The sequence below is a fragment of the Momordica charantia genome (genome assembly GCF_013281855.1).
Source record: "Momordica charantia cultivar OHB3-1 chromosome 5 unlocalized genomic scaffold, Mcharantia_2.0 BLBB01000005.1, whole genome shotgun sequence".
Classification (NCBI taxonomy): Eukaryota; Viridiplantae; Streptophyta; class Magnoliopsida; order Cucurbitales; family Cucurbitaceae; genus Momordica; species Momordica charantia.
The window spans coordinates 7,688,005-7,714,436 of NW_028275163.1; the positions used below are offsets into that span (position 1 = coordinate 7,688,005).

General features: G+C 38.6%; 2 protein-coding genes and 2 non-coding genes across 4 annotated transcripts; 2 read left to right on the forward strand and 2 right to left on the reverse strand.

Moving 5' to 3' along the window:
- Positions 1–4,457: 4,457 nt before the first annotated feature.
- Positions 4,458–4,564, forward strand: LOC148211216 (small nucleolar RNA R71). Its single transcript, XR_015791099.1, has one exon. It is a non-coding gene; the product is annotated as a small nucleolar RNA R71 (small nucleolar RNA).
- A 2,585-nt stretch (positions 4,565–7,149) lies between these two features.
- Positions 7,150–7,782, reverse strand: LOC148211217 (uncharacterized). Its single transcript, XM_088123923.1, has one exon. It carries the CDS (start codon positions 7,780–7,782, stop codon positions 7,150–7,152), a length of 633 nt encoding a protein of 210 aa, XP_087980049.1.
- Positions 7,783–11,375: 3,593 nt separating this feature from the next.
- Positions 11,376–16,520, forward strand: LOC111014627 (calcium-dependent protein kinase 24). The gene is made up of 8 exons (XM_022289418.2): positions 11,376–12,114; positions 12,660–12,783; positions 12,923–13,066; positions 13,638–13,790; positions 14,438–14,553; positions 14,652–14,819; positions 15,391–15,609; positions 16,082–16,520. The coding sequence occupies exons 1-8, from the start codon at positions 11,602–11,604 to the stop codon at positions 16,226–16,228; spliced, it is 1,584 nt and encodes a 527-aa protein (XP_022145110.1). The 5' UTR covers positions 11,376–11,601; the 3' UTR covers positions 16,229–16,520.
- Positions 16,521–21,217: 4,697 nt separating this feature from the next.
- LOC148211218 (small nucleolar RNA R71) lies at positions 21,218–21,324 on the reverse strand. Its single transcript, XR_015791087.1, has one exon. It is a non-coding gene; the product is annotated as a small nucleolar RNA R71 (small nucleolar RNA).
- Between the last annotated feature and the right edge of the window lie 5,108 nt (positions 21,325–26,432).

Below are 26,432 nucleotides of genomic sequence, written 5' to 3' on the forward strand. Positions count from 1 at the left end.
TAGTCAAATAATTGAGGGATAGTGAGATGGAAGAAAATGATATTGGACCAATCCTTATCCTCATTTGATCTGATCATGATAATAAGGTGCGATTCTACAAGCATACATATATACGTGCCCATGTATTTTGCAAAAAATTAGAATGCATTGCATATATATCAAGCAAGATCGTCGATGTCGATAAAAATATAGAAGTCTCAAATTTATGAAAATGTCATTGAAAATCTCGATATAATGTCAGTATATATACATATATATATTAAAGATTTAAATGTAAATGTCGATAAAAAATACAGAAGTCTCAAGTTTATATAAATATCGTTAAAAATATTTGATATGATGCAATGTTGATGGATCTTTTTGAAAAAATTATAAAATATAAAATATAAAAAATATTTAAATTAAGAAATAAATATTTTACTATTTTTAAATAAGTTAGTAATCTTATAATACATCTATAGTAATATTTTGTTGATTTTTTTTATGATACTTTGCAAACTTCGATTCACCCCTCACGTTATGTCATACATATGTCTAATCTCATAGATATATGCAAGTGTCAGACCTAAATATTTTTTGTTTTTTTAGTACAACATGTAGGGGTGAGGAATCGAACTCACAACCTCATAGTCGGATACCGATATGTTAATCCTTTGATTTATATTCTGGTAGCGAGTCGACCTCAATGTTAAGTAATAAAAAATGGGATGAAATTATTATGAAAAGGGTGCAGCGGATGGGATGTCAAATTGTGAATGTCATGTCAAAGAGTGTTTTTAATGAGGAAACACGAAAATTTGTGTTGAATTAGGAGAACGGAAGGCGAGGGAGAAGGAAATAAATTTGGGAGAGGAACAATCACCCTTTTTTGGAGATTGCACCGTCGCTCAACCATGGAGACCTTCAACATTTCGTCATCCATGATGTAAAACTTTATTTTTCTTAAATAGCAAATTTTGTTCATTTTAATGATGGGACCGACGAGTAAATAGTTTGACATGATTTAGATGATGGGTGACACGACAATGAGAGTAGGCTGGTCGGATCATGTTATGGGAGAAATAAAATTTTTATCTTTAAATAAGAAGCAGGAATGTATTGGATTTTGGCAAAATATTAGAATTGAAGTTTGTCTCCCATCGAAAATATACAAGTGTGTTCTAACTACCATAAAAAGAGCTCGTGGGCTTAGGTTTTAATAATTCAAATTGAAATAATTTAAATTTGGTATACCAGCTCCAGTTAACTAAGTAGTATTTGCTTTGAGAGAGTTTTTTGTGTAATTGGGATCGGGGAGAGAAATCTCTGTGACTGTAATAATTTTTCACATAGTGGGTTTTTCCTTGTAGATCGTGGTTTTTTCTCCGGTTTGGAGTTTTCCACGTTAATTATTGTGTTTCTTTAAATTTCTCAGTTATTTTATGATTATTCTTACGGTAGAAGTAGAAGATTTTTTCCTATTACTTACGACGAATAAAGCTCATGACCTTAGAAATTGTCCAAAAAGTTGGGCGTTGAGTATGGAACCTTCGAGTCGACGGCACTCAGATCAGAACCTAAGATGCAGATCAATAGATCAAGCTTCAAGGAGTTAAATCCTCTAAGCAAGACCCTGAGTGACATATTGGGTAGGACAGCTGCTGTTTTAACGAGTTTATGAGGGGAAAGGGAAGAATTTTTGAAATCGATTCACTAAGCTAGCCCGTTAGCAGAAACTAAGCACTTGAAAAGCACGCTAAAAATGTTGCTTCTGTCGGCCTTTCTATGCAACAACCCACCACAGTAGCGTTAGGTGGCACTCTTCTTCGAAAAGAGGAATTGCTTGCCCAAACTGTCTTAAAAGTAAAGCTCTCTAGGTTTCTTCTATCTATACAGATAGAGTAGATCTCACAAGCGTCCTGGGTGAGATCCATCTGGTCGGCTGGGGGGACTAGGCCATGAGCTAACACCATGGCCAGTGGGCCAAGATTGAGGCCAACTAAAGCTTGGTGCCACATCATTGGGTCAAGGTGTTGCGCCTCTGCTTAATAGCTAGAGGGTAAGTGCAAGTGCACACTGTCACAATTAATAATTTGGAATTATTCCAAGTTCGTCTCCACAGAGACTAGTTTTCTTTTAAAATTGATTTTGTAAACTGCTTGAATGAGCAATCGAGTTTGGGAATAAAAATTGGTCGAATTGTTGGGAACACGAAAAACACACGAAAATAATAGAATTTAAAAGGCCAACCCCCTACTACTGTTTAGTTCTAAAATGATGAATTACACCTACCAGATGTGCCCGTAATTACACTCAATTTATGCAAACTGGTTCAACTCCTATTCCATACCGCTTTTGGTTTGTTTAGAAGTTTAGGCTAGTGTTTACATATGTCTATGCAACTCTAGAATCCTAAATAAATCAAGCTTCAATTTACGTTTAACGGGTAAGAGAGCCTATGTCTAGGATCTTGTTTTAGTTCTTATTTCTAAGTAACTTCTCGTTTTACCTTGATGAGATCCGTTTGACTCTAACCTTTTCAGAATTAAATTCAAACTAATGTGATTTAAACAAATGGCCAACAAGAAAATCATCTAGATAAATTGTATCAATCAAGATAAGCAAAGAGAGCGTAATACGCCGTGCTCACTGATAGATGTAATTTAAATAGATGAACTAAACTCGTAGGAGGGTTGAAGAAACAATTTACCTACTCATGGAATTGAAAGAAATTAAAACACAAGAGAAGATAACAAAAGAAAGCATTTTAATTATAATTGGAAAGAAAATACAAAATGGAACAAATGGAATTGCAATAAAATAAACAAGAGTAATTGTAGAAAAATAATTGAAAACAAAACTTAAATAAAAACTACAAAACTAAAGTAGAAAGAAAAACAAAAGCATGAAAAATGAGATGTTTTGAAGTGATGCTTGGAAGCTTCTTTTATAGGCGATGGAGGTAACAAGATGTTGAGAAATGCATGGGAGGTTGGAACCAATGGAGGTTGTAGAGATTTTAGGAACTAATAACAAATCTTGGACCCATTAGTTGGTCAAAAGTTGTTATTCCCGTTTTGACAATCTAGGCATCGAATGTGGCTGAAGCATTGTGAAGCTGGAACTTTCAAAGCAACTTGACTAGCTCATTCCTCTCGTAAGCTAGAAATTATGGTCCTGTAATGTGTCTGACGCATTTTGATCATCAATCTTCACTTTTCCTTACAAAATAAACATATTTACCCAAATTAGCCTTCATTTACCTATAACTGAATTCCAAAGTCCCTAATCACAAATTATGCACATTTTCACTAAATTATATGCATGAACATACATTTTCGTCCCAAATAGAAGTTATTTAAGCATGCAAACCTACACTTTTTAGCATTAAATCAAGTCTTATCACAAGGCCTACTAGTCCAATGGCTTGGTTGGTCGGCCCAACTTTGGAGTGAAGCCTAATCCTATTTAACCTTTGGATTCTATACCAAAGGCATGTCCAAGCCAAATGGATCACAAGATTGAAAAGGGAAAATAATTGAAGAAGATGAGGATTTCCCCTCTATCAATAGAGGAGAGAACTTCGTTCAAGGTACACTATAAAATACAATTTTTGCTATGCTTCATATAAACTTGGTACTTAAATATCGGAGTGTGTGTGGCTAGCACCATACCAGTGTGTAATTATACCTTATTTGCAAGTATCATTTAATCATTTTTTCTAGAATATTGTTACAAATTTGGTAATTTAAGTAATCCAAATTTGTGCATCAATAGATAAAATAAGGGCAAGAGGCAAAAAAAAAAAAAAGGTTTAAAATGTATTTTCCTCAAACCTTTTGATTTGTCGACCTTTATTATATCCAATTAGCCTCCCTTGTATACTGCTAGGAATTAGGGGTGTTCACGGATTGAGTTGGGTCGAGTTAGAGGGGTTTTTTGGACCAACCCGAAAAATTTAGGTTGGTTAGTTCTACTACCCGAAATAACTCAATGATATTTGTAACCCAACCCAACCCTTATATTTTTGGGTCTGGTCGGATTGAGTTGTTAGGTTTAAAATTTCCATAGAGATGAAGGGTAGGATTGCTTTAGGAAGGAGACGAGTGGAAGGGAGGTGGGAGACGAAAGGGAAGAGAGAGGAAGAAACGGCGGCAGCCGTCAATAAAGTTTGTAGTGCAAAATAATTACAAAAAAAGAAAAAAAGAAATCGAGCAGAGGGAGACGAAAATGAGGCAAGGTGAGAGACGAGGGGAGAGGGTCGGAGGGAAAGGGAGAGATGGGATGAGGGAGGCAGACGAGGAAATGGAGGAGGGAAGGTGAAGGAGGAAAAGAGGATTGGGGAGAGAACATAGGGGGGAGAGAGAGATGATGAGGGAGGCATGGGGAGAAAGGCTCCGTTGGCAGCATTGTTTAGCATCATCTTAGTAGGATGATCTAAACCTCTAAAGAAATGTTCTATCTGGATGCATGCCGGCAAGCCATGGTTCGGACATTTCCTGATTAGTTCTTTAAATCTTTCCCACGCCTCGTGAACAGGTTCACGATCATACTGTCTAAAGGAGATGATCTCCTCTCTGATACCAGCGTGGCGAGTAGGTGGGAAGAATTTTGTTAAGAACTTTTCCACTGACGACCCCCATGTGGTGATGGATCTCGGTGGAAATGCATTGAGCCATGCTCTAGGTTGGTCCTTCAAAGAAAATGGAAAAAGTGTTAGTCTAAGAGCATCGTCTGTTATACCAGGTAATCGAAATGCATTTGCAATTTGAATGAATGATTTCAGATGATCATGTGGATCCTCATGTTCCTGCCCTCCAAAATGTCCAATTGTCTGCAACATCTGGAACATCATTGGTTTAAGCTCAAAGTTTGCGTGGGCTGGAATAGGGTTGACTATCCCTGAATCAAAGTTCTGAAAAGCCGTGGCGGCATATTCTCGCATTGCCACGTCTCTGTTGTCCGCCATCTGGAGAAAGTATTGACGGGTCTTTCCCTAGAGAGGTTTTATTTTATGTAGTCATGTTCCAATTCGGTGTTCGTTTACCGTTGCCTCTGTTTCTTTAAAATTTCTTAGCTTTCAATCAAGTAGCTCCTTCTCAAATTGTCCCAAACGGGTAGTCCACTCTCATTAGTTGCTTCATCTAGTGGTCCTACGTCGGGGGTGAACAACCTGTAACCGCGGCCAACTTTATGTCGCTCTATTTCCTCAAGCATAGCCCAGATGATAACTTTCATTTTTACGTTAGCTCTCGGAATCAGATTCTTGTTATGGGTCCTTCCTCAGTAAAGCACTGGAAGGACGAGTGGTTCCTCGTCGGTGGTGACTGGCTAGTCCGTGACGAGAGAGGGCATTTTTCCGTCCCGACTGAGTGTAGGAAGCTAGATAAGTAGATTCTTGAACTCTATCGGGACTTTTCATAGGTCTTTATTCTGATATTTTTCTTCCTTTGTTGACCGTTCCTTATAATTATGAGCTTACTGCCGAGACGTTTGACTTCTACCACACTGTCATCTAGTTGTCGGATACCGAGCGTTGGGACCCAGATCTAGTTAAGGAATAGAATCTAGTAGACTTTGGCTTGGCTCCCCCTCATTGCCCCTAGGTAATCGCTGAAAACTATTCCAAATCTTGTGTGAGGGTCGATTTTTACTTTCACTCCTTTTTGTAGAAATGTCGAGACGCAGCACCTCCCTATTTGAAAGAGAGCATCGCTGGAATGCTCGAAACTTAGGGGCCACCTTCAGTTGGGCCTCAAACATCGAGGTGACTGATCTGACAGAGGAAGACCACCATCCCAATAGGCTCGGCCTCCAATGCCTTCTACAGCACCTTGGCGTTCTGCTCGGCTTCAAGGGACGTCTACCCTTATTCCTTTCGCAATCATCCAGGGACCTCCTCCCATGCTCCAATTTTCCCTTTCTCTGGTCCGTACAACGCTGATGTCGACAGCGCGGCTTACCTAGAGAGGGCGTTTAGCCTTTGGCAAGGGCTCGGAGAATCGTCCAGTGGGTCGGATTTTGGCTTGTCGAATCCTCATCACAACATCAAATACATGCCTTAGCGACTTCCACCAGATGAGCATTTGTAGTTTTAAGTAACCGTCGTAGCATTTTTGCCTAATGTCGGTTTCTGACTTTGGCAGGTTTTTAATCATCTGGCGGTGTACTCGGGTCGAGTTGATGATGAGATCAACCACCTTCGCTGTCACTATGCCCCTCGGGAGGAGTTGGATCGGGCTCTCTCCTCCTTGGATCAAGCCAATAACTTTCTAGAGCATGCTTGACGTGAGTTGGAAACTGAGAAGAGAAAATCCTGAGATGAGCTTGCCAACCTACAGAGGAGGCTTGATGAGGCCAACGCTCGGCTCTCCGACTCTATATTATTGGTCGAGGAGTTTAGGAAAATGCAAGAGTATGTTGATTTGCAAAATGCTGCCATGGAGTGTGGCATCTCCTGGTCTCTTCGCCAAGTTTCTACTGAGTATCCCAACATTGACCACTCCTTTCTCCAGGAGCGCTTTAAAGTCGAGCGAGATGCCCCTGACGACATGGATGATGATGACGATGAGTAGGAGGGTGGCAAGCCACTTTGTCTGCCCGTTGATCGCTTTTACCAACTAGCTGTTGTTACGTTTGTTGTTTTGTCTTTATTTGTAGCTACCTTTGGAATTATCAATAAATTCTTTATTACAAAAAATTATTAGCTTACGGCTCTAACTCTGATGGAGCTGATTTTCGTTGCCTTTAATTCTCATAGGTTTCTAACCCTTTAGCTATGGCGAATGGTTTTGTACCATTAGTTGCTATCGTTTGGCTTTTGATTTTGTTCCATCTTGTGTTTTAACCGTACTAGGTCAAGTGACCTGCTTCTGGTTTGGCCCTTACTTGTTCTTTCCAATTCTTGTCGATCGATGTAGATTGATGTACTATTATGCCCCCTACTTAAGGAGTACAAAAAAAAGTTGATAGGGAGTACTCAAGTATGTAGACAATGGATACTTTATTGATAACGTAAAAATCAATAATCTTAAAAAAACAAAAGAAAAGAGAAACAAAGAATCTTAAACCTATCCTATACTCGTTAGTTGAGTGAAGAAATCAATGATCACCCACAGTAGAAGCCCTATCGTTACCCTTCATAGAAGTGTAGCAGCACTCATGTAATACTCATTGCTCTCCTTTGATCTCACATATTCCACCAGGTGTTGGGAATTTCATAGACTGGTGGTACGTGGATGGTATTGCTTTGAGCATGTGCGTTGTTGGTCTTCCTAGTATCGCATTATAGGAGGATGCGTAGTCGACGACTAAAAAATCTACCATTTTACTGATGCTTTTTGGCCCGCTTCCGAACGACACCGGCAATTCTATTCTCCCTTCAGGGATGACCCGTTCTCCTCCAAACCCTACCAGTGGTGTCGGGCTACTCTTAAGCCCTTTCTCTCCTAGATCCATAACTTTGTAGGCTGTCAAGGAGATGATATCTGTCGAACTGCCCCCATCTACCAAGATCCGATGCACCTTTGCATTGGCTATTTTCAGAGTGATGACCAGTGCATCATTATGTGGGTGAAGGAGGTGAGTCGCCTCATCCTCTGAGAACTCGATTTTTGTCGGTTGTTCTACCACAAATGCATGGCAGATCTCATGTTGTCTGAGGCTCGTCCTGGTTTCTCGTATGCTCGCCTTTCTCTTTCTGCAAGATTTTCTCTCTACCAGACCTCCCATTATTGTTCGGATTTCTCGAGCGGGTGACTTACAATCGTTCTCACCATTTTGCGTCGCTTTAGGATCCTCCATATATTCTTTGAGATATCCTCTCCGGATGAGTCCATCCACTTCTTCTTTGAGATCAAAGCAATTCTGAGTAGCATGACCGTGGTCTCGGCGGAAAAGGCAATATCGCCCTTTGCTTCTTTGACTTGGAGGTGCTTTCATCCTCTCTGGCATTTGAGCAACCTTTGGTTTTTGATTCCATCAGTACTTGTTCGAGTGGGACTGTAGTTGGGGTATACTTCTCGAACTTCCGGGGTGGATCCTTCTGGCTAGTTCGATCTCTTTTCTCCCATCTTGATGACTGTGGCTTATCCCCAGACCTCTCTCTCTTCTGGTCGGACCATTTTCCCTCTGGCTCTTTCTTTGAATGGAAGAACTCTCTGACGCTCATATATTTCTGAGCTCGGCTCAGCGCCTTCGAGAAGGTGCTCGACGTCTTTTTCCCAAAAGAGAATGAAAGGTGTTCATCCCTGATGCCGGACATGAAAGCTAGTAGAGACACCACATCTGTGAAACCCTGAACCTGCAATTTCTCCTCATTAAACGGAGCCACATAGTCGTGAAGGCTCTCTGTTGCTCTCTGTTTGATGGTCAGAAGATAAGCCACGGGTTGGTTTCGGCTTCGTCATTCTACGAATTGGGTCACAAATGCCCTGGCCAGGCTCTTGAAGCTCGAGATCGAACCCCGTTTCAACTGTCGAAACCATACCTTGGCCGACCCACTCAAAGTTGTCGAGAACACCCGAAATTTGATCGCCTCTAACACCCCGTAAATATCCATCCATTCTCGGTAGGCGTAGAGGTGGTCTACCGGATTGGCCGACCCGTCGAATTGTTTCACCGTTGGTAGCTTCAATTTTGGAGGGACCTTCTTCCCCATGATTTCTTCTATAAATGGCGAGTCGGCTTGATCCAGTAGCTCTTCGAGATCGAACCCCTTCTCTTTTTGACTTTGTTGCTTTTCTAACAACTCAGGTCGATCTGCCGGTTTGTCTTTGTCGAGGTTTATGGGCTCAGCATTTTGTTTATTCTGGTTGCTCTTGCCCCCATCTGGTACCAGGGATTTCTATCGCTTTTTGCGCTTTTGCTGGGCTCGGGAGTCGAAAATCAGAGTTCGTCGTTTGATGTTTCCTCCTAACCTCAGCTTGCTCCCTGCACTGTTCGTTGATTCATCAGCCTCACTTTCTACTGGGCCTTTTCCCTTTTAGGGGTCTTTGACGAGGGGTACTTCGCTGGCCTCTCGTTGTTCTAGTCGTTGAAGTAGTTGGGTCATGTGCTGAAACATGTCCTCTACCTTTTCTTCTAAGGTTGCGAACTGATTTTGGAGTTGTTCAGGGGCTGTTATTGTAGGCACCTCAGGCCGCCCTTCTGGGCGTTCCGGGTTTTGTTGACTCATGTCGCCCTCGGGTCCTCCTACCTGGGGGTCATCCAAGTTTAACTTCCTCCTTGCATGCCAATCATCGTCAGAGCGTCGTGGACTTCTTTCCGACGTCATGTTGTTCGATTGTACGGTTTGTTTCTCATTCCCACAGATAGCGCCAATTGTTGATGCGTGAATTATGTTCTCCCGGTTACTCTTGAGGTTTGCACCAAACTTGATTATCGGGGAATCGAAGAACTGCAAAACCGAACAAAACTAGACCAGTGTGACTCTTGTTACACGGGTTCTGATACCTAAGTTAGCAATGAGAGTAGTGGAGTTATGGAATTCAAGTGTAGAATTCGGCTTATCTTAGGGTTAGGCTACATGACCTATTTATAGTCGCTCGGGAGGTTCGAAACCCTACTAAGTGAGCCCTAGTTCGTCGCTGCAAGGCCCAAGGTGCGTGGAGATCAGAAGAGGGCGATTATTGGGCTTGGCAATGGGTCGAGCCAGGATCGGGATCGAGCCGTGCTCGGCTCGGTCTGGTTCTTCCGGTGGCTCTTTGGTTTTCTTCTGTTTGGTCGATCCGTTGCTTTGTCGTTTTTCCTTTGTATAACATAGCCATTATTAGAATACTTAAAAGCAAGGTAGTCATGGTGGGTGATATCTTGAGAGAGCTTTGTAGAGAAAATATAACAGAGGTCCATTGTAATTAATTTTCCCAATACCATAGAATCTACTTTTGTAGAAGACTAAATGTACTAACTTGTGATTTAGTTTTCACTTATGTTTGAAGAACTCACTGATGATTGATTGATTTATATTTTTTTTCAAAAAATGTATTGGGGTGTAGCCAATAATGAAATGACATTACAAAGATTCAAATACAAGATCTCGTGCTCTGACTCATGTTAAATCAGCGAAGCTAAAAGTTTAAGCTGATGAATTACGACGAATTTAATCATTTATCAATATTTTAATTACGGAGGATTTAGTCGAAAATTGGAGGAGATTTTCTTCCAATTCGGAGCTTGAAATATAAGACAACATTGGAAAACACCACTATTTATTATTGTAAGACCAATATCTAAAGTATTCTAAAATATACAAAATAATTAAGGTTGTTTTGAAAACGTTTCATTTCTTGCTTCTTTGTTTTTTTTCACTTTTTGCTTATTGTTATTACAAAATAAAGTGTTCTAAATGTGTGAGGAACCATTTATTATTCCTCATTCTCTCATTTTAAATTAAAAAATAAACTTTTAAAAATTATTATGTTTTTAAATAATTCTTTTAGTATTTATTATGTATTTTTTAAGTAAATATAATAAAATAATACTTGTAGTGTGTTTTTTTTAAAAAAAGTTGAAAACATGATACAAAGAAAAGGATAAGTTTAGTCCCAACCACTAAATCATGTTATTCTTTGTTTTTCTGAATAAATTAAGCATATAAATACTATATTACATGTGTTTCTTTTGTTATTTATTTTTTAAAATCTAGTCCAAATTTGAAGAGATAAAAGAAAAAGTAAGTAATATATATATAGATACATGCATATTAAGAATTCAAATGTGTTTTTAAGAAGGACGAAGAACATATAAAAAATTTTGCAAACCTAATTAAGAAAAAACTAAAAATAAAATTGAATATCAAATATGACTTAAACTTTCAAATGAGGTAAGTCTGCAAACTTTAAATATGTTATAAATTTTTTAAATTTTGATTTTGTGTTGATTGTCTTCAGTTTTGAGTTTAATATTCGGTTATTAAACTTTTAAATTATCTAATAAGTCCTAAAATTTTATTCAATTTTGTGTCTAACACGTCCTTAACTTATAATATTTCCTTTTTTTAAATCCACGAACCTATTAGATCCAAAATTATAAATTATAAATCTTATTAGACACACTCAATCAATTTAAAACATGTCAAATAAGGTAGAAAACTATTAAATGGAACGTTCAAAGATGGACTTCTAAAATCTAGACACCTTTTTAGTTAGATCGATTAAATTAAACTAAACTTGTAATTTCTATATATTTTTCTCCAAAATTTACCCATTGAATTTTGAGAATTATGAAAAATAGAAAAAGTGAACCAATTACGAAATGAACATATTTGTAAAAAGTAAAGAACGTTGAAAGTAATTTAAAAAGAAATAGAAAAATAAAAACTAAAATTTGTTGTATTCTAATTTCTAATTCTTCCACAAAGAAAGACTGAAGAGGGACTCTCTCCCATTTAACGGCAATTTTCAACGACTCCTAAGAAAATGGCGGGACCTCTTCAACAAACCAAACAAATCCGCCATTAACGCTTTCTCCAGCTCTCAACATTTCCTTCTCCTCTCCTTCTCTCTCTCGCTCTCTCTCCCTCCCTGTGATTTCCGCATCAGATTTCATTCCTCCACTTTCCCCTGCCCTCTCCCATGGGACGTTAATGACCTAATCGCCAAATCCCACAAGTACTAACCTCCCATGGGAAGCTGCGTTTCCGTGCAAGCCAGAGCAGCGTCCTTCGCCAAGAGGAGCAGAGACGTCAGGCCTCTTCCAGATCATGCGCTCATCGAATCGGTTCGCAAGTCCTCCGTCCGCCTCGCGGCTTCGATTCTCTCCGATGAGTCCACCGGCGACAACATTTTCGAGAAATACCGCTTCGGGAAGGAGCTCGGCCGCGGGGAGTTCGGGATTACGCACCAGTGCTTTGACATTGAGACCGGCGATACCTTCGCCTGCAAGACCATTTCCAAGAGCAAGTTGAGGTCGGAGATCAACGTCGAGGATGTGCGGAGAGAGGTGGCGATTATGCGAAATTTGCCCAAGCATCCCAACATTGTCGCCTTCAAGGAGGCCTTTGAGGATAATGAAGCGGTTTATTTCGTTATGGAGCTTTGCGAGGGCGGCGAGCTCTTCGATAGGATTGTCTCCAAGGGGCACTACACTGAGCGTGCGGCTGCCGACGTAACCAAGACCATTATCGAGATTTGCAAGGTAATATCAATTTTACCCTCCTCTTTAATCACAGGGAAATTACGGAATATGATATTTTCTGGAAGTAGACTGGAATTTGTTTGTTTAATTACTTGCTGATTTCTTCAAAATGGTGATGTTTACGCGTTATTTGCATTTGTGACAAGTCATTTCTGCCTCATGTTTGCCATGGAAATATCTGTTTAATGAGATAATAGCCTCTGAATTTGGTAGCAGGGCAATGGTGGCATGATTGAGGTTTAATGGAATGATATTGGGGAAGTTGTGTCCTTAGAAATGGCATTTTTCCAATGTATAAATTGTCCTTCATTCTCTATACAGCTCAATTTCATAGAGAAATTCTAGTCCTCTATATTGTTTTCTAATCTCTAAACTGGTTAAAGAATACTAATGTTTCAACTGAAGATTAAGGTTCTTTAGAACAACACATATGTGAAGGATTGATCGTATTAATGATGTTTTTGAAATATGCAAGGTTGCGTAACTGTTTTTACTTTTTCAGCTTCAATGTTATTTTCTTTAAGCATTTTATTGTTCTGTCCCAGGTATGCCATGAAAATGGAGTAATCCATAGGGATTTGAAACCCGAGAACTTCTTGTTCGCAGATGAAAGTGAAAATTCTCGACTGAAGGCAATTGATTTTGGTCTTTCCATATTTTTTGAACCTGGTATACTTGCAGTTCTTAACTACTTGCCCGTAATTCTGATTGCATGAGCCAAACTTCTCCTCTCATCTTATTGGCTTGGGGAGCTACTCTATATTTGATCAAGAACTTGTTTCTGAACTTTCTCGATCTCGTTTGATAGATCAGAGATTCAGTGAAATTGTTGGAAGTCCGTATTACATGGCACCAGAGGTCCTGAGACGCAGTTATGGACCTGAAATTGATGTTTGGAGCGCTGGGGTCATTCTCTACATTTTACTTTGTGGAGTTCCTCCTTTCTGGGCAGGTGAGTCTCTCCTTGAGTGGCATCTTGTAGGTTGTTTATGAATTATGAGGTCCGTTCTTCCCAAAAAAGTACAAGTCCTGTTTCGTTCTTTGAACTTTTATACTTATTTATTTTGGTTTCAAACCTTCAAAATGTTTTATTTTTTTAGTACCTCAATTTTCAGATGTTTTGTTTTTGGTCCCTAAACTTTACAAAGATAAAATAAAAACTTTAATCTTTACCATTAACTTTTTATTGATCATTTAACAAGAATCTAAATATATTTCAATTTGACCTCTTACGTATATTTTCAAGCACCTGTTTATGTAGAATTTTACTCATTAGGTAAATGAACAAAAGATGTGCTTATGTTAGGTTGTTGAATAATTTATTTAAAAATCAAGGGCAATGACTAAAATAGTTTTCCATGTAAATTTCAAGGAGTAAAGCAAAATGTTTGAAAGTTTAAGAACCAAAATAAAATAAATATAAAAAATCAGGAAACAAAACTTGATTTATATATAAGAAAATCAAGTGGCTAAGCATTTTTCTAGGAATGTTAATGATGCATCGTGGTTTATAACTAGTGCAGAATCTGAGGAAGGCATTGCTCATGCTATTGTTCGGGGTGATATAGATTTTGAGAGGGACCCTTGGCCCAAGGTCTCCAAGGAAGCAAAAGAACTTGTGATGGGGATGCTTGATCCAAATCCTTATAGCCGGATGTCTGTTGAAGAAGTACTTGGTATGGACTCTAATGCCCAATCCATTTCAATAATATTTTTCTTTGCTTTGTGTTTTCAATTCCTAAGCAGAGTACCTCTAGGTTTTAAATAAGATTCAATAGAAAGGATCACAAATGCAGGCATGAGCCGTTAAAGAGTTGTCAGATTTTGTAGCTAAGTTGAAGTATTTTTGTAGTTTGGATTTTAGCAATTAAGAAGCTTGTTTTTTGGTGTTTTGTTAGTTGGATTTTGTGTGGTTTATTGATTGGTTGGTAGGTATTTTTCTAATTAGATTTTGAGAAGGTATTAATTTCACCACTCATTCGAGTTGAAAATTAAAGGTTAAAATTACTCACTAAATCAAGTATAAAGGTAAAAATTATTTTTGCCCTCATTTATTATTATACAAGAATCAAATACCACCCATATGTTCTTGTGTAGGCAGAAATTAAAGAAATTGGTCTGTTTCAACTGAGATTAATGGTTTGCACAAGCTGGAGCTTATTCAAAATTTACTGCTTGCCTCATTCTTCTTGACGATTTTCACCATGTGTTTCTTTTTCTTTGAGTAAACATGGAGCTACATGCAAAACCTAAAAATGAAGAGAAGAATTAAAACATAAATCATAAATTAAATTATCTGATCATCTTGTTTTATTGCATGAAGAACATCCTTGGATACAAAACAAAAACCAGGCTCGTAATGTCTCCCTGGGAGAAAATGTCGGCTTAAGGATTAAGCAATTCACTGTGATGAATAAGTTCAAGAAGAAAGTACTTAGAGTAAGTTTGTCACACACCCTCTTACTCGAACATACATTAGTCAATTAAATTCTATCTTCAGTACTTGCCAATTGATGAATATTCTTTTCTGGGTCCAGGTTGTGGCTGACCACTTGTCAGATGAGCAAATGGATGGGATCAGACGAATGTTCCATATGATGGACACTGATAAAAATGGAGACTTGACTTTTGAAGAGTTGAAGAATGGTCTGCATATGATTGGACATTCTCTTCCTGACCCTGATGTACGGATGTTGATGGATGCTGTAAGTTTCTTCACACCCAAAAGTTTGTTGGATGGATATTTTGAGAGAAAGACGCTCTTATACACTTTTACCCTTTACTTTTTTCCTCACGTGCATTAAATGTAGGGACAGCCTTCTTGTTTATAAACAAAAGTCTGTTGGAGTTGGAGTCTGAGTAAAAAAATATCTTTCTAACCAGTTTTTCAGTCCAAATATCTTAGATATTTTTTTTGGGAGGCTAACCAAATCCAAAGAAATCCTTGAGTTCTTCAAAGTCCAAAAAGTATATTGAAGTCTAACATATTTTTGGAGTAATTTAAGATATTTGTTTAGAACCTTCTCGAACAAATCATTTTCATTCACCATGCCTTCTATTTTCTCTATAAAATAGTCAGTTGGTTCTCCCACGTGGTTAGGATCCTCATTCATGAGAAATCCAAATAAGAGGATTGAACCATTTCTTCCCACAGTTTTTTCTATTTGATGAATGATGAACTGTTATTAAAAGATGAAGTATTATCATATAACGAATATTTGAGGTCAAAATTACGAGTCTAATATTCTAACGAGGCTCTTCCTCTCCATGAATAAGGCGGACATGGATGGAAATGGAACACTAAGCTGCGAGGAGTTCGCAACAATGTCCATCCACCTCAGAAAGCTGAGCACTGATGAGCTCCTGACTCAAGCTTTCAGTTACTTTGACAAAGACAAAAACGGGTACATTGAATATGATGAACTGAGAGAAGCCTTAATGGATGACAATGAGAAGGTGATCCAAGAAATCATTTCTGATGTTGACTCAGATAAGGTATCTCTCTAAAATGGCTATTTTTCACTTCATTTCACTTCCTTTATGAGTTTTAGCTTCTTTTGGGGAAAAGTGAAAAGTACTTTTAGCTCATTACTATTAGAAAAAATTTCATAATGTTGTAGCGTTGTATGAATAGGATCTATTCCATAGGTTATACTACTGTGTCATCGAGTTCTATAGTGAAACACTTGCTATATAGGACTTTTTATTTGTAGAACCTCTCAAACCATTTTTTTATCATAACAAATTTTTAAGAGTTTTTAATTGATGAAAAGTACTCTTGACCGCTCTTTAAAATTATAACAAAATTCAATTTTTACAAAAATATTTTGTCATCTATAAGTAATTGAAAAATCGTGTCAAAACAACTAGTTTTAGAGTTAAAAGCGCTTATAGAAAAAATGTTTCATCTAAAAGCACTACTCTCGAAAGTCATTTCAAACTTACTCTTCGGTTGCTTGCTTGGTAGGATGGTCGAATCAGTTACAATGAGTTCAAAGCCATGCTAACCACAGGGTTGGATTGGAAGATGGCTTCGCGGCAGTACTCGAGAGCAATGCTTCATGCGCTTAGCCGCAAATTGTTCAAAGACAAATCTGTGGCAGTGCAAAACTAACAGTTTAATTCTGGGTTCAACAAAGGAGTCATCATTTCAGATTGGAAGGAAGTGGATTGATTTGTGTACCCTCAATTTTCCTCCTTACAAATGATCTTTTTTTTTTTTTGGTTAAAGTATTATTGTGACAAAATCTTTCCTTCTCATTCATCCCATTTAAGAAGAAAACGGGGAAAGAAAAAGAAATAGGATAAATGAATGGTCTTGATATAAATTTGTAGTGCTTGAAAATCCAGTTTCTGAGAAAGACCTTGTTATGAAAAATCCATTTTTTGGGTCTTCTTTGAGTGCAGTTAAATCTTTCATTTCTGAACCTATTTTCTCTTTACTAGCATGCAATGCAATTGAGCCACTTGCTATTGGTTCTACAGGAGGTGCCTCCAACGATCTAGTTAATTAGTAGTTGCTTAAGAGAGAAATTCAATAGAGTATCGATGTCGGATGATATCGATATATGTATCTCATTCGAAAAATGTACATCAACTTCAACTTGCATTCAATAGTTTGTTCACATTTGCCCAACACAATGGTTTACCGATTCCAGTATAGTTCAATTGGTCAAAACATTATTTTTCTTTAAAAGTTGGAGATTCAATCCTCCCCGTATAGTTTTGTGACGAGATTTGGTGGGGTGCGATGAAGACTATAAGAAAGATTCAGTGGGCCAAGTGTGGTGGCGTGGGATGTTGGCGTGGGATGTTTTAATAAAAATTTAATATTGGTATAAATACTTAATTCCAAGACCAATCGTGGCATGTTGCGTGAGCCTAATAGTAAAAATAGCAATCTAAGGCGAGGAGTAAAAATACCGCAGACCGAAAGACATACAACAATAGAGATTTCGAGACTATAAATCTTGGCAAATATGACAATACTACAAGAAAAGAAATTAGAAAAATCTCACTGAACTGACACTCAACTACCAACTAAGGCAACTCTAAAAGAAATTTCCATCATCCAAACTGAAAAATCTTTGTGTTGTTAACACGTTGTCAATATTTCAGCTCGATTGAACCACAGATCGACCCTCAAATGTGTTGGAACTGCTTATGTATGAATTCTCTTTCTTTTCTATTTTTCTCTCTTTTACCGTCTCTCTCGCACGTGTTTTGTCCGTCACTGCTCTGTTTAATTTTAAAACAACAAAGGAACCTAAGCCCACTATATGGGCCTTAGTTGTGCTTCACAAATATAGTAAAAAAAACCCAACAAATCTCCTCATTTTCAACGTGTGAAGGAAATTGTCATTCCAACAACAAAATGGCAAAATTCAAGCTTTTTCTTTCGATAAATTATTTCTCAACATATCATATCAATTACGATTAGTATGTATCTTCTCAAGTTCAAATAGTCTGTCATTGAGAGCATCTCTCATCCAGTGATATCACATCTATATGTTTTATTATAGAACGAAAAGTTTAATTCTTCATCTCTAATTATAGCAGAAATCACATAATATTGTTGCTTGAAACTGATTTCATATATAAGTTGCTTCATCTACAACATCTCATTGCACGTCTATGCTATTGTAATATACTCTGCTTTAGTCGTAGAAAGTGCAACATACTTCTATAATCTTGGCTGGCACCACATACGAATGTCATCAAGTAGTTGGAAGTAGATTTTCGGTTATCTATATCTTCTGCTATATCTGAATTAGTGTAACCAATAAATACTGACTTTCATTCCAAATGTGAGCTTCAAACTCGAATACCCCGTAAATATCTCACGATCCACTTAACTGCCTCTAAATGCTGTTTTCCCGAACTTGACATAAAATAACCAACAACACCCATAACATGAGCAATATCTGGTCTAGTGCTTATCATGGTAGACATCAAGCTCCAACTGCTGAAGCACGTGAAAATCTGCTCATGTCTACATTCTCTTTATATGTAGAAGGACTCTACTACTACTCCTTTTGAAGTGATTAGATAAAGGAGAACTTGCTACTTTGCTCATGTTGAATCTTTCAAGCACTTTCTCTATGTAGTGCTCCAAAGGCATATATAGTTTCTTGGATGCTCTATCTTGTACTATACAAATCCTAATAATCTTCTTCGTTGGTCTCAAATCCTTCATGGCAAAGGGTTTGCTTAACTGTTTCTTCAACGTGTCAATTTTTGAAACATTCATGTTGTTGAATCAAGAAATTGACCAACGCCACGAAAGTCTGCTCGAACTGGATGAGCTAGACAGTGAGTTCCAAGCGTCAAGTAGCAGCCTTGCAAAACAGAGTGAACACTCCGATGTCAAAGTCAGTGAAAATCCAAACTAAATTGAGAGAAAATCGAAGTGTTCACGTACCTCCAAATGAATGAAAGGATTCTATTTATAGGCGAAGACCCCGATAGTGTTCCCGACAAGGCCTCAACGGCTCTTTAAGCTTACCGTGAAACCCGGCGTGTTGTTGTGGAGTATGTTAGAGGTATGTCCGAGCTGAGGTAAGCCAATCGGCTCAACCAGTAACGTGGGAACGCGATCGTGATCAAGCTTGTTCGGCTCGGCCACTGAAGGAAATCGGCTCGGTGGATGAGCCGAGATGTGTATACTTAGGTGGTTTTTTTGTGGTATCTATGAGCCACGTGTCATATTTAGCATCCACTCGTCACCTGCCACGTGTACTGATTACGCTTGTTTACATGCGTAAAAAGAAGGTTTTAGATGCTGTTTTTACTATGTTTTAACTTTGTTTCGGACTTTTTCTCGGTCGTTTGAGTTCCAATTCATGCAAAATTCATATATTATGGTTTGTGGTTGGCTTATATTGTATTTATGACATTTTAGGACCATTTGGGAGTGCAAATTAATCAAAAGAAGCAAAAAGACGGAAAAACCTACATGGGAGGCGCCAGGCGCCTGCGTGCCTGGAGAAAAACTGGTTTTCTTCCAACTTTGCCCTTAATGAAACGCGTCTTCCAATGCGTTTTGGTGGTTCCAACCGATGCATACGTGTAGAAGAAGTGTTCCACTATCAGTTTGAGCACGATTTGGTCAGTCAAAAGAGTTGGAAATGGGTGATTCACCATCGTTTTAAGACCTACCTAACCAAGTCTGCACAGCTATAAATTCCAGCAACTTCTCCACCAAATTCATCAAGCCTTGCTTCCTTCTCTTGATCATTTTTAGTGTTTCTTTGTTGCTTTCTAAGTACTTTTGAATTGCTTTCATTAGTTGCTTTTGGTTTTTAAATCCCGAGTACTTTACATTCCTTTATTGAGCTTTGTTTTGTTTCCATTTGTACTTAGTTATTTTCTACTTATTCAAATATATAAAAATCCAGCACTTTGCTTCTCTTCTCTTTGCCTTTACTTTATTTTTAGTTAAGAGAGTTGTGTTTTTGGAGGAAAGAGCATGTGACACTCCCCCTTGCTTGAAAGAGAAGGGCGAAGCTCTCAATCCCGATAAAAACTCTCCGTTAGTTAAATTTTGTTGTTCACACATGCATTCCAATTTCAACCATTTTACTTGCTGTATTTTCTTCAATATGTCTTTCTAAATTCCCGTCTCTAGCCCGGTTATGGATAGTTAGCCTTTTATTTCTAATAAGGGTTGCTAAGAAGTAGTGTTTTTGCTTTCCATTCATTGCTCAACATGTTTTCCCAAAAAGTTAGGATTTAGAGAAGGCCACTGTAAGTCTTAACAGGTCAATACTGAAAAGGTTGCTTATTTGCATTGTTGAGTGGTTAAACCGAGGAGAGGAGCGCCTTAGACATAAGGGTTCCGCTTAAGTAGCCTAGACATAGGACCTTAACCCGAGGTTGCGACTATTTCCATCCTAAAACTAAGATATCTCTCATAATAGACATATTAGGGAATGTCTTAAGACTTTGAACTTGCTTAGACATAAGTCAAGTGAAAAGCGTAGTCGTTGGTTCCTAAAGTAAAATGCATATCGTCCTTAGCATATCCTTGATTCTTTGTTGGCTAACTTGAAGTAATTCGGTCTAGGTTTTATCATTATAAGTCCAAATCCCAAATCCAAAACCATTATTTGTGACCACTTCCCATTTTAGAAGAATCACTCATTTCAACATTCATTATTCTTTAAAACTTTAGAGTTTGGAAATTATTTAGAAGTCCTTGAGGATCGATACTTGGATACTCCATCCATTTTATATTACTCTGACAGGTGTGCGCTTGCATCTATATAATTGTTACCACGCTTAGTGCGTGCGTTCAGCAAACCGCCAGTCAAGTTTTTGGCGCCGTTGCCGGGGACTTTAGTTTTAAAATTATTTTCAAATTCTTTTAGTTTTTATCTTTGTGAATTGTTGTTGGGTGTAATTTCCATCCACCGTTTTTGTTCTATATTTTGGTCGTTTATCTCACAAGGGTAAGTTAAAGTGCATGAGCACAAGATCTTTTCTTCGACCCCTTGACCCTGAGATTGAGCGGACCCTTCGAAAAACTCGAAAGGAGCAAAGACTTCGAAAACAACTAGAAAAGCAAAAAGAGAGAGAAGGTGAAATCAGTCCTGAAAGTGATGTAGAGAGTACGAGCACATCAATGGCAGATATTCCACCTCGTGATCCGGTTGATCCACCTGCTGTTAACGGTAATATGAGGGATCATGCAAGAAATGATGAATTCAACCATATCCAGATGGCGGACAACAGAGACGTGGCAATGCAAGAATATGCCGCCACGGCTTTTCAGAACTTTGATTCAGGGATAGTCAACCCTATTCCAGCCCACGCAAACTTTGAGCTTAAACCAATGATGTTCCAAATGTTGCAGACAATTGGACATTTTGGAGGGTAGGAACATGAGGATCCACATGATCATCTGAAATCATTCATTCAAATTGCAAATGCATTTCGATTACCTGGTATAACAGACGATGCTCTTAGACTAACACTTTTTCCATTTTCTTTGAAGGACCAAGCTAGAGCATGGCTCAATGCATTTCCACCGGGATCCATCACCACATGAGGATCGTTAGTGGAGAAGTTCTTAACAAAATTCTTCCCACCTACTCGCCACGCTGATATCAGAGAGGAGATCATCTCCTTTAGACAGTATGATCGTGGACCTGTTCACGAGGCGTGGGAGAGATTTAAAGAATTAATCAGGAAATGTCCGAACCATGGCTTGCCGGCATGCATCCAGATAGAACATTTCTTTAAAGGTTTAGATCATCCTACTAAGATGATGCTAAACAATGCTGCCAACGGAGCCTTTACAAAGAAGACATTCAACGAGATAGTTGACATCCTAAATGACTTAGCTTTACACAACGAACTATGGTGTTCGCAAAGATCTAGGGCAGCACCAAAGAAGCAAGATCCAGCTGGAGTTTTGGCTCTGGACATTGCGACCTCGATGCAAAAAGAGATGGTTACAATGAACCAGAGGCTGAAAGAGATGGCGTTGGGAATAAAAAATCCATTAGCCACACCGATACAACCTGTGCAGTCGGATTATTGCACTCCTACCCTTGTTTGCCAAGTCAACGATCTCATTTGTTCATTTTGCAGTGAAAACCATATTTATGATAATTGTCCACATAACCCTGCTTCCGTTTTTTATGTAGGACATGGGAACAATAGGAACTTTAACCCATATTCGAACACCTACAACCCAGGTTGGAGGCATCACCCTAATTTCTCATGGGGAGGTCAAGGAGGTTCGAGCGGTTTTAATCAAGGGCAGAGCCAGCAGAATAAGCAGCCCTATGTTCCACCTACACAGCAATACATCCCGCCACCGCAACAGCAGTACAATCAGAGAACACAGACTCCACCAGTTCCAAATAATAACTCAAACCTTGAGAATATGATGAAGAAGTACATGGCCCGAACCGACGCAGTGATACAATCCCAAGCGGCATCAATGAGGAATTTCGAGACCCAATTGGGACAGCTCGCCAATGAATTGAAGAATAGACCACAAGGTTCTTTTCCAGGCCATACTGAATTACCAAGACGAGAAGGGAAAGAACAGTGCAAAGCTGTCACCCTTAGGAGTGGACTGGCATATGATGGACCAACAATGCCAAAACAAATGTACAGATTCCGTCCACTGAACTAACTGTAAAGATACCAGAGAATCCAACAACACCAGAAAAAGAAAATACTAGAAAAGGTAATGAGGACACCCCGAGTGTTCCTCCACAGGTACAACCTTCTTTTACCCCTACTCCCCCGTTTCCCCAAAGATTAGTTAAGAAAAATAATGATTCCCAGTTTAGAAAATTTTTAGATATTTTAAAACAATTGCATATAAATATACCATTAGTGGATGCTCTAGAACAGATGCCAAATTATGCTAAGTTTTTGAAAGATATAGTTTCTAGGAAGAAAAAGATAGGAGAGCATGAATTGGTAGCCATGACAAAATGTAGTAGTGAAGCTGTAGGCAGCCCGCTACCCATGAAATGTAACGATCCTCGCAGTTTTACCATTCCATGTTCCATAGGAGGAAAAAACTTAGGAAGGGCATTATGTGATCTAGGCGCTAGCATTAATCTTATGCCATTATCAGTTTTCAAATCTTTAGGCATAGGAGAAGCTAGACCTACTACGGTTACCCTCCAACTAGCAGATAGATCTATCATAAGACCTGAGGGAAAGATAGAAGATGTTTTAGTCCAGGTGGACAAATTCATTTTCCCTGCAGACTTTATCATTCTAGATTGCGAGGCAGACTTAGACGTTCCCATTATTTTGGGAAGACCATTTCTAGCCACTGGGGATACAGTTTTTAATGTGAGGAAGGGAGAAATTACAATGAGGGTAAATAATGAAGAAGTTAAATTTAACGTTCTAGACGCCATGAAATTACCAGGAAACTTTGAAGAGTGCTCTGCTATAACTAGCTTGAATCCTGTTATGTTTGATGAGTTTTATGACTTATTAGTTACAGAGATTGAAGAAGAGCTTGATAAGATAGCAGAAGGACCGGAAGATGTGACCAATCCTGTTGAAAAAATACAAAAAGAAGAATGCAAGTCGTTACTTCCGTCCATAGTGGAACCACCCACGTTGGAGCAGAAGCCATTGCCGTCGCATTTGAAATATGCGTATCTAGGGGATAACGACACTTTACCAGTTATTCTAGCCTTCAATTTATCACCTACTAATGAATATTCTTTATTGTAGATTTTGGAGAAGCACAAAAAGGCCATTGGATGGACGATAGCAGATATCCGAGGGATAAGCCCGGACTTTTGCATGCACAAAATTTTATTGGAAGAAGATGCTAAGAACTCTATTGAGAGTCAAAGGCGGTTGAACCCGAAGATGAAAGAGGTTGTAAGGAAAGAAATTCTTAAATGGCTTGACGCCGGTGTTATATACCCAATATCCGACAGCAGCTGGGTAAGCCCAGTACAGTGTGTACCAAAGAAAGGGGGTATAACCGTGGTGGCCAACGAGGAGAATGAGCTCATCTCAACCCGAACTGTGAGTGGGTGGAGAGTTTGCATTGACTATCGCAAACTCAACAAGGTAACAAAGAAAGACCATTTTCCTCTCCCGTTTATTGACCAGATGCTCGACCGTTTGGCAGGTAAGGATTTCTATTGTTTTTTAGATGGATATTCGGGTTATAATCAAATTACTATTGCTCCAGAAGACCAGGAGAAGACAACATTTACGTGTCCGTATGGTACGTTCGCTTTCAGGCGAATGCCCTTTGGACTATGCAATGCACCCGCGACTTTTCAGAGGTGTATGATGGCCATCTTCTCTGACATGGTAGAAAATATTCTAGAAGTTTTTATGGATGACTTTTCTGTTTTTGGAAATTCTTTTGACGCATGTTTAGTTAATTTGGAGAGAGTATTGGAGAGATGTGAACAAACAAACCTAGTCCTAAATTGGGAGAAGTGTCATTTCATCGTACAAGAGGGTATTGTTTTGGGTCACAAAATTTCCAAGCAAGGAATAGAGGTAGGCCACGCTAAGATAGACATCATTTCAAAGCTACCTCCTCCTACAAATGTCAAAGGGATTAGAAGTTTTTTAGGGCATGGGGGATTTTACCGCCGCTTTATAAAAGACTTTGCTAAAATTTCTAAACCTTTGTGTCAATTGTTAGAACATGATAGACCATTTGTTTTTGATGATTACTGTTTAAAATCATTTGAAATGTTGAAAGTTGCTTTAAGTTCAGCCCCTATAATTATCGAACCTAATTGGGATTTACCTTTCGAGCTCATGTGTGATGCCAGTGATTATGCAATAGGAGCTATGTTAGGACAACGTAAAAACAAGATCTTGCATCCTGTGTATTATGCTAGTAAGACTCTGACCGGTGCACAACTCAATTACACTACTACTGAAAAGGAACTGTTAGCAGTTGTGTTCGCCTTTGATAAGTTTAGGTCTTACTTGATAGGCACAAAAGTCATTGTTTTTACTGACCATTCTGCTTTAAAATATTTATTTGCTAAAAAAGATGCGAAACCACGTTTGATACGGGGGATTTTGTTACTTCAAGAGTTTGATATTGAAGTTAGGGACAGGAAGGGTACTGAAAACCAAGTTGCTGATCACCTGTCTAGATTGGAATCCCCGCTCTGTGATGATGGAACTGTTATACGTGAACAGTTTATTGACGAGCAACTCTTGCAAGTTGATTCAGTTTCGTGGTATGCCGATATAGCAAATTATTTGGTAAGTCGAATAGTTCCTTATGAGTTCAACAAGCAACAGGTAAAGAAATTTCTAAATGAAGTTCGATGTTATCGTTGGGATGAGCCTTTTTTATATAAGCTAGGACCTGACAATATCTTACGCAGGTGTGTCGCAGAAGAAGAGCACGAGGCGATATTAGACGCTTGTCATATGTCTCCATATGGAGGACATTTTGCAGGACACAAAACCGCAGCCAAAGTTTTGCAAAGTGGGTTCTTTTGGCCCACTCTGTTCAAAGATGCACATAAGTTTGCCCAGGTTTGTGATAAATGCCAACGGACAGGTAATATATCTAAACGCCACGAAATGCCTCAAACTCCGATCCCAGAGATTGAAATATTTGATGTGTGGGGTATAGATTTTATGGGTCCATTTCCATCTTCTAATGGTAAGCTTTATATATTGTTAGCAGTAGATTATGTTTCGAAATGGATAGAAGCCATTGCAACTGCTACCAATGATTCTAAAGTTGTCATTCGTTTTCTGCAAAAGCACATTTTTACGCGTTATGGAACCCCGCGTTGTCTGATAAGCGATGGGGGGGCTCATTTTGTGAATAGGTCTATGCAAAAGTTGCTGACTAAATACAATGTGCGTCATAGGGTTGCAACAACATATCATCCTCAGTCGAATGGGTTAACCGAAATATCTAATAGGGAGATAAAAAACATTTTAGAAAAAACTGTAAATCTTAACCGTAGGGATTGGTCTTTTAAGCTTGATGATTCACTTTGGGCATATAGGACAGCATTTAAGACTCCCTTCGGCATGTCCCCCTATAGGCTAGTTTTTGGAAAAGCATGTCATTTGCCTCTTGAGCTAGAATATAAAGCATTTTGGGCTACAAAGAAATTAAATTTTGATTTGTCGGCTGCAGGTAAAGCGAGGAAGTTACAATTGTTGGAATTAGAAGAACACAGGCAATTTTCTTATGAGAATGCTAAGCTGTTTAAGGAAAAAACTAAACAGTGGCACGATAGGCGTCTTCGACCGAACAATCTTCAAGAAGGTGATCTGGTTCTGTTATTCAATTCTAGGTTGAAACTTTTTCCTTGGAAACTTAAGTCTAGATGATCTGGTCCCTTTAAACTTTTTAAAGTCTACCCATATGGGGCAGTGGATCTAGTTGACACTAAGGGAAGTATTTTTAAAGTAAATGGGTAGAGACTTAAGCCGTATTTTGGAGAACCAGTGGATAAAGGAAAAACCTCTATTCAACTTTCAGGTCAATAAACGTTTGCGAAAAATGTTTTTCCTTCTTATCTGTTTTTTTAAAGAACAAAAGTAAAGGAAGGAAGTCTTTGTATCTTGTATTTTCTTTTTGTTTAATTATAAAAAGTTTTTCTTATTAAGAGAATGTTTTTGAAAACGTTGAAAAACAAAAAGAAAGAAAGAAAAAAAAACGTTGAAAAGAATTACGCAGGCGCCTGGCGCCTGCCCTTTGCGAAAAATACAAATCACGCGGGCGCCTGACGCCTGCCCTGTTTTTCCAGCATTTCGAAAACTCTCAGGTTCGAGATGTCGTGCAACATATCTACAACTTGAGGGCTTCATTGGATTTT